Raw genomic sequence first — 8,280 nt, 5'->3', positions numbered from 1 at the left:
AAAAAAAAAAAAAAAAAAAAAAAAAAAAAAATTAAATAAAAATCTTTCTAAATCACATATAGGCTCCAGCGGTGCCTGTAACCCAGCTGGTACCCTGGACTCCAGTTTGGTAAGTAGAGGATTATAAAAGGGTTACAATTCTAACATGCATTTTGATATATATTACAGACTAACACATTTGGGAGCTTCCTCAAGTTAAAAGCAAATTAAAATAAGATCTGAGGGGGCGCCTGGGTGGCTCAGTGGGTTAAACATCTGACTTTGGCTCAGGTCATGATCTCACAATTCGTGAGTCCGAGCCCCACGTTGGGCTCCGCCCTGTGCTGACAGCTCAGAGCTGGAGCCTGCTTCGGATTCTGTGTCTCCCTGTCTCTCTGTGCCTCCCCCGCTCATGCTTTGTCTCTCTCAAAAATAAATAAATGTTTAAAAAAATTATAAAAATAAAATAAGATCTGAAACCAAATTGCTTAAAAGGTCATTGCTCTTTTTCAGAGTGCATATGTGATCATGTTTATTTTTTTCAAAAACAGAGGAATAAGGCTTATTTTAACTTTTAATTCCAGAGCCCTAGTGTTTGATTCCTACTGTAGGTGACTCTGAGGGCATTGCCACCAGAGGCCCCTGCACATAAGCCTTAAATAGATAATTAAAATTAAGAAAAACTAAGGCTAAGTGCACAATAAATAAAGCTGTGTATGAAATAATTGCAATTTATTTGCTTTTGCTCCAATCAGATACTATGGTATTTCTCAGTGCTTTAGAAATGATCTGTCTTCTTAGCTGCAAAGCCTGAAGATGGTGGACCTCCAGGCATCCGAGGGACAGATGGAGAGAGGTTGTGCATCCTTACAGTGAGGCAGTGACCTTTGCATATTACACAAGTACTTTCAGATAAATATAATTCTCTACTGATTCTCAGTATGTTAAATATTGAGATAATCTTCCATGTAGATTAATAGTTCCTGCTGTCACAGAACCAACAGGTAATGACGACTCTAAGTAAAAGTGATTTTTAAATATTTCTTTTCCTGTTTTTTCCAGTTTTATTTTTACCACAACAGATTATGTGTAGAAAAAAAAGAAATGAATAATAAAAGAAGAGCCATGAGCAGTCGGTTGAAATCAACCCAGTACTTTTATTCCCTCTGGATACACTTCATTTACTTTTCGCAGTCAAAATATAATTCTGTGACAAACTTTGTTCAGAACATATGTTTGAAAACATGTCTTAATTCTGAGATGTCAAGTGTTGGCTTGATTTTCTTTCAAAGGGGTACTGCCAGTGCAAGCTTCATGTTGAAAGTCCTTCATGCAGCATCTGCAAACCATCATATTGGAATCTGGCCAAAGAAAACCCCAGCGGATGTTCAGGTAAGGTTTTTACGCAGAATAATTTACTATATTGCCACCTCCTCTTAATTTTCTCTACTTCAGTGACTAAACCCACAAAAGAGCTATTTATTTAATAAGTTCAGTTTGTCTGAAATTCTGTGTAAATATTTTGACGTTTTCCCCCTACTTTTGGCAGAATTTCTATCATTTTGAAAATCCCAGCAAGGGATTTATATCCTGTTTCCATATGTATTTTATTGATAAATGGTTGATATTGCCTTGTTTTTATAACCTCTCTTTCTTGTTTGATTTTAGTTTCATTTTATGCTTAGATTGAAGCCAGGGACAGGAACTTAAAGACACTAAACTAAAGGTGGCTAAGTGGAGTGAATATGTCCTTAACTAGAGTTTGTTCTCATGGAAGCATGTCAGTAGTGTTCTTGACGTTAGGCTCATTAAAAAACCCCCTGATGTTGCAGCCTTTGTCTTAGAGTGGTCATATACTGGCCATTACTCCTTGTAGGTGGATGGTATTGATCTGGTGTTTCTGCTGACCCCAGAAAGCAGTCCCGTTTTAGGCGTCAGTGGAGCAGACTGGAATTCTGCTGAAATGTGCCCAAAAGTGACCACACATGTAGTGTTGCTGCTGGGTCATGTTTCCAGAGCCAAGGGCTGTCCTTCGTGCAACCTTGGTCCAAGGATGCTGTCTTTTCTTCACAGAATGCCAGTGCCACGTGGCGGGAACAGTGAGTGGAATTGGAGAGTGTGGGCAGGTAATATGGGCCGATTGTTCGTATACCAGTGGAATAGGAGAGCAGTTGACGTTGGGATTTCTCGGGGAAGGTATTAGTGCCTCTGTAATTGTACAGGGCATGCTAATCTCTCTGGATGTTTTCAGATCCCCTCCATCCTGCTTCATGTTATACAGTGAGGCAGTTTTAAATCTTGAAGATTAGCAAATTGTATGAACTTATCAAATTTTGTTACCTTGTTTATTCTGCAGCAGGATGGTGACTGTCACTGCAAGTCTCATGTCAATGGCGATTCCTGTGACACGTGTGAAGATGGATATTATGCTTTGGAAAAGAGCAATTACTTTGGGTGTCAAGGTAAATACTTCCAGTGGGTGCTGAGAGAAGCCAGTGTTGATGGGCAAAGACTGTCCAGATCATCTTTCTTCTGAGTTCCTTGTCTTCATGCGGTCTTTCTGATGGGATGGGACTAAAAAATTCTGTCTAGGGAATTGGGCCAAATACTCGTTGAAACTAGTAATAAATTGCAACTGGGGCTGCTTCCACTTTGCTTCTACCAGCATGGTGTCGGTTTAATTATAGAAAACACAATTGGGATGAATGGGGATTCATCTGTTAATTTCATAAATAACATCAAGACTTTGTCATTTTGAAGATATTTTTTGTATTATCAAAACAGCTCACATCAGATTTTAGAGACAATATTGTGTTAAATAATACACCTCAAAGAGTGTGGCCGCACAGGCTGCCGTTGTCTCTCGCCCACAGACTCTCATTAGCAGACGTTGTTTATAAGGGCACCGTGTTGCTGAATCATGTTTAGCTCCTGGGCTCCTGTCCCCTTCCACCAGACAGTGATGTCGGAGCTGACCTTACAAGTGCACTTACAAGTGGACTTTTGGGGGCACCTCCCATCTCAGTTTGGGAGGTGCCTATATGTTTCTAACATCTGCTGGATATGAGATGTGGCAGGGGTAGGAAGCAGCCTGATCTTACTGATTGCCACTTCTCAGAGAGGGAGGGAGAGCTTCAACGCGGAGATGCTTTGATGGGTCACCGCTGTTGTTTTCTGACCTTTAGGATGTCAGTGTGACATCGGTGGAGCGATCACCCCCATGTGCAGTGGGCCCTCCGGAGGATGCCGTTGCCGAGAGCATGTCGTGGGGAAGGCGTGCCAGCGGTGAGTCTTCAGGGAGGTCTCCTCCCGTACTGATGTGGAAGACTCTCAGAGAGTCCTGTCTGTGCCGCCAGTTCCTGTGAAGAGACAAGCCGTCCTAAAGAGAGAGGGCTGACGAAGCTGTCCTGTCATTTGAAATCTGGACACTTGTCAGGGAGCCCAGTTGAAGCAGGAGGTAAGGTTGCCCTAAAGACGACTACTTTGTAGGTCCCAGAGCTGCCTCACTGGACAGTTCCCACAGGTATATAAAGCCAGGTGGACGAGACTAGAGCTGGATGCTTGAGGTGGGTTCCTGTGGGCAAACCTCCTTGTAAAAGCCGCAGCCTGGAGGAGCCCAGCAAATGAGCAGGCTCCTGGGCCAAGGAGAGTCAGGTCCAGCTTCTCCCTTGGGACCCATGGCTGAAGGCGTGGAGAGGCCAGATGTGTCGCAGTGGGGGCAGGGGGGCGTGGAGGGGGGAGAAGAAAACTCTTGAAGTGGGACGAAGTCCCTCATCTCGTGCAGAAGCTAATTAAAATAAACTGTAGGAGCAAGGGAGCAAGTGGAGACTGAGCTCCCAGAGGGGCTATCACAAGTATGGCAGCCGTACTGTCTCTGTGTCTCGTCATATTTAGCATTTTACAGATTAAAACATTTTTTATTTATTTATTTTATTTATTTATTTTTTTTAACGTTTATTGATTTTTGAGACAGAGAGAGACAGAGCATGAACAGGGGAGGGGCAGAGAGAGGGAGACACAGAATCTGAAACAGGCTCCAGGCTCCGAGCTGTCAGCACAGGGCCCGACGCGGGGCTCGAACTCACGGACCGCGAGATCATGACCTGAGCGAAGTCGGACGCTTAACCGACTGAGCCACCCAGGTGCCTCAAAACATTTTTTAAATAAGTCCAGTGTTCTATTAGTTTCAGGCATTAAATATAGTGATTCAGCAATTTTATACATTACTCTGCTCATCGTGATACGCATACTCTTCATCTCCTTCACCTACTTCACCCATCCCCCCGCCCATCTCCCCTCCGGTAACCATCAGTTTATTCTCTATATTTAAGAGTCTGTTTTTTTGTCTTTCTCTTTTGTTTTGTTTATTTGTTTCATTTCTTAAATTCCACATACGTGTAAAATCATGTGTTGTCTTTTTCTGACTGACTTATTTTACTTAGTGTTATATCCTCTAGATCCATCCATGTTATTGCAAATGACAAGATTTCATTCTTTTTTATGGCTGAATCATATTCCAGTGTGTGTGTGTGTGTGTGTGTGTGTGTGTGTGTGTGTGTGTGTGACATCTTCTTTATTCATTCATCTATTGATGGATGGACACTGGGGTTACTTCCATAATTTTGCTATTGTAAGTAATGCTGCAATAAACATAGGGGTGCATATGTCTTTTCAAGTTAGTGTTTTTAAGTTAGTGTTTTTGGGGTAAATAGCCAGAAGTAGAATTACTGGATTATATGGTAATTCTATTTTTAATTTTTTGAGGAGCCTCCGTACTGTTGTCCACAGTGACTGCACCAGTTTGCATTTCCGCCAACAGTGCACAAGGGTTTCTTTTTCTCCATATCCTCCCCAACACTTGTTTCTTATATTTTTGATTTTAGCCATTCTGACAGGTGTGAGGTGACATCTTGTTGTGGCTTTGAGTTGTATTTCCCTAATGATGAGTGATGTTGAGCATCTCTTCATGCATCTGTTTGCCATCTGTAGGTCTTCTTTGGAGAAATGTCTGTTCATGTCTTTTGCCTATTTTTAAATTGGATTATGTGTTTTTTGGCATTCAGTTGTATAAGTTATCTATATATTTTGCATACTAGCCCTTTATCAGATATGTCATTTACAAGTATTTTCTCCCATTCAATAGATTGTATTTTAGTTTTGTTGGCTGTTTCCTTTGCTGTGCAAAAGCTTTTAATTCTCATGCAGTCCCAATTGTTTATTTTTGCTTTTATTTCCCTTGCTTCAGGAGACATATCTAGAAAAATTGCTATGTCCAATGTCAGAGAAATTACAGCCTGTGCTCTCCTCAAGGATTTTTATGGTTTCAGGTCTCACATTTAGGTCCCTAATCCATTTTGAGTTTATTTTTGTCTATGGTGTAAGTTAAGTGGTCTAGTTTCATTCTTTTGCATGTGGCTGTCTAGTTTTCCCAACACCATTTGTTAGAGACCATATTTTTCCCATTACATATTCTTGCCTCCTTTGTTGAAGATTAATTGACCATGTAATTGTAGACTTGTTTCTGGCCTTTCTATTCTTTTCTATGTGTCTATTGATTGAGGTGTCTATTTTTGTGCCAGTACCATAGTGTTTTTGATTACTACAACTTTGTAGTATATGTTGAAATCTGGGATTGTGATACCTCTAGCTTTGTTCTTTTTCAAGATTACTTGAAGATTGCTTTTTCAAGATTGCTTCAAGATTGCCAAGATGGCTAATTTGGGGTCTTTTGTGGTTCCATACAAACTTTAGAATTATTTGTTTTAGTTTTGTGAAAAATGCTGTTGGTATTTTGCTGGGGATTGCATTAAATGTGTAGATTGCTTTGGGTAGTATGGGGACTACCCATACAGTATGGAACTGTTTTCTTAATTTCTATTTTTGCTACTTCTTTGTTAGTGTATAGAAATGCAATGAATTTCTGTATATTGATTTGTACCCTGTGAATTTGCTGAATTCATTTATCAGTTCTGGTAGTTTTTTGGTGTCCTTAGGGTTTTCTATGTATATTATCATGTCATCTGCAAATAGTGAAAATTTTACTTCTTTCTTACCAATTTGGATGCCTTTTATTCTCTTTTCTTGTCTGATTGCTGTGGCTAGGACTTCCAGTACTATGTTGAATAAAAGTGGTGAGAGTGGATATCCTTATCTTGTTCCTTATCTTAGGGGGAAAGGATTTTTTCCCCACCGAGTATGATATTTGTTGTGGGTTTTTCATATAAGGCTTTTATCATGTTGAGGTATGTTCCCTGTAAACCTACTCTGTTAAGGGTTTTTATCATGAATGGATGTTGTACTTTGTCAGATGCTTTTTCTGCATCTATTGAAATGATCATATGGTTTTTCTCCTTTCTCTTATTGATGTGACATATCACATTGATTGATTTGCAAATAATTGAATCACTCTTGCACCCCAGGTATAAATCCCACTTGATCATGGTGAATGGTTATTTTAATGTATTGTTGGATTCTGTTTGTTAATATTTTGTTGAGGATTTTTGCATCTATGTTCATCAGAGATATTAGCCTGCAATTTTTTTGTTTTTTGTTTTTTGTTTTTGTTTTTTTTTTTTTGGTAGTATGTTTACCTGGTTTTGGTATTAGGCTAATGCTGGCTTCATAGAATGAATTTGGAAGCTTTCCTTTCTCTTTTGTTTTTTGGAGTAGTTTGAAAAGAATAAATATTAACTCTTCCTTAAATGTTTGGTAGACTTCACCCGTGAAGCCATCTGGTCCTGGACTTTTGTTTGTTGGGAGTATTACTGATTCAATTTCATTGTTTGTAATTGGTCTGTTCAAATTTTCTATTTTTTCCTAATTCCGTTTTAAGAGTTTATATGTTTCTAAGAATTTATCCATTTCTTCTAGGTTGTCCAATTTGTTGGCATATAATTTTTTCACAATATTCTCTTAAAATCCTTTGTATTTCAGGGGCATTGGTGGTTATTTCTAGTGTTTCATTTCTGATTTTGTCTATTTGACTTGTTTCTCTCTCTCTCTCCCTATTTGATCATTCTGGCTAGAGGTTTATCAATTTTGTTGGTTTTTTCAAAGAACCAGCTCTTGGTTTCTCTTGAATCTGTTCTATTGTTTTTTTAGTTTCTATTTCATTTATTTCTGCTCTGATCTTTATGATTTCCTTCCTTTTGCTGGGCTTGGGTTGTTTGTGCTTCTTTTTCTAGCTTCTTTAGGTGTAATGTTCGGTTGTTTATGTGAGATTTTTCTTGCTTCCTGAGGTAGGCCTGTGTTGCCATAAACTTCCCTCTTAGAACAGCTTTTGCTGCATCCCAAAGATTTTGGACCTTTGTGTTTTCATTTTCATTTGTCTCCATGTATTTTTTGTTATTTCCTTTTTGATTCCTTGATTGACCCATTCCTTGTTTAGAAGCATGTTATTTAACCACCATGTATTTGTGTTCTTTCCAGATTTTTTCTTGTGGTTGATTGCTACTTTCATAGTGTTGTGGTCAGAAAAGATGCTTGGTATGATTTCGGTTTTTTGAATTTGTTGAGACTTGTTTTGTGGCCCAAAATGTGATCTGTTCTGGATAATGTTCCATGTGCACTTGAAAAGAACGTATATTCTGCTGTTTTAAGATAGAATGTTCTGAATATATGTCATATCAGTATAGAATTTTTTTAAAACCATGATCCATTTATAATTTTCTGTCAGTGGTGGGAGGAAAAAGCTAATTTTTAATATTCTGGCTCTTAATCATACACTGGAAAGTCTGTGAAATGCAACTTCTAAATTGCATGTATCTTTAATACTCTGCTTTATCAACAGATTAATAAAGAAATCTTGGGGCGCCTGGGTGGCTCAGTCAGTTGAGCGTCCGACTTCAGCTCAGGTCATGATCTCACAGTTCGTGAGTTCGAGCCCCTCATCAGGCTCTGTGCTGACAGCTCAGAGCCTGGAGCCTGCTTCCGATTCTGTGTCTCCCTCTCTCTCTGCCCCTTCCCTGCTCATGCTCTGTCTCTCTCTGTCTCAAAAATAAATAAACATTAAAAAAATTTTTTTAAAGAAATCTTTAGTGTAGTTTAGGTAAATTGTCTATATTTAGCTGGTATGGTGTTTCTCTCCTTTCCCTTGATGTTTCCAGCATTTGAATTCTAAAAGAGCAACCCAGCTGAGCTTTCTTCAGTCATTTCTAAATGGCAGTCACTGCTGGGCCACATAATAAAAGGTGTGTGAAAGAGAACACATCTGTGGATATGTTTCCCTGCAGACTAACAAAGCACATGATGAACCAGAGGAATTTTGTAAATAGGTTTGGAAACATTCTCCACCCATGTTTT

At 39.2% G+C, this 8,280-nt stretch overlaps 1 protein-coding gene across 1 annotated transcript in view; it reads left to right on the top strand.

The window, feature by feature from the left end:
* Positions 1-8,280, top strand: part of LAMA3 (laminin subunit alpha 3) — a 279,507-nt gene that overhangs the window by 129,590 nt on the left and 141,637 nt on the right. The window contains exons 14-18 of the mRNA XM_049619625.1: positions 63-109; positions 1,272-1,371; positions 2,053-2,105; positions 2,336-2,441; positions 3,165-3,264. Coding sequence (XP_049475582.1) covers positions 63-109; positions 1,272-1,371; positions 2,053-2,105; positions 2,336-2,441; positions 3,165-3,264 — 406 coding nt within the window. The remainder of the gene's footprint in view (positions 1-62; positions 110-1,271; positions 1,372-2,052; positions 2,106-2,335; positions 2,442-3,164; positions 3,265-8,280) is intronic.

This window comes from Panthera uncia (assembly GCF_023721935.1).
Source record: "Panthera uncia isolate 11264 chromosome D3 unlocalized genomic scaffold, Puncia_PCG_1.0 HiC_scaffold_8, whole genome shotgun sequence".
Classification (NCBI taxonomy): domain Eukaryota; kingdom Metazoa; phylum Chordata; class Mammalia; order Carnivora; family Felidae; genus Panthera; species Panthera uncia.
This window is presented reverse-complemented; position numbering and strand designations above follow the sequence as displayed.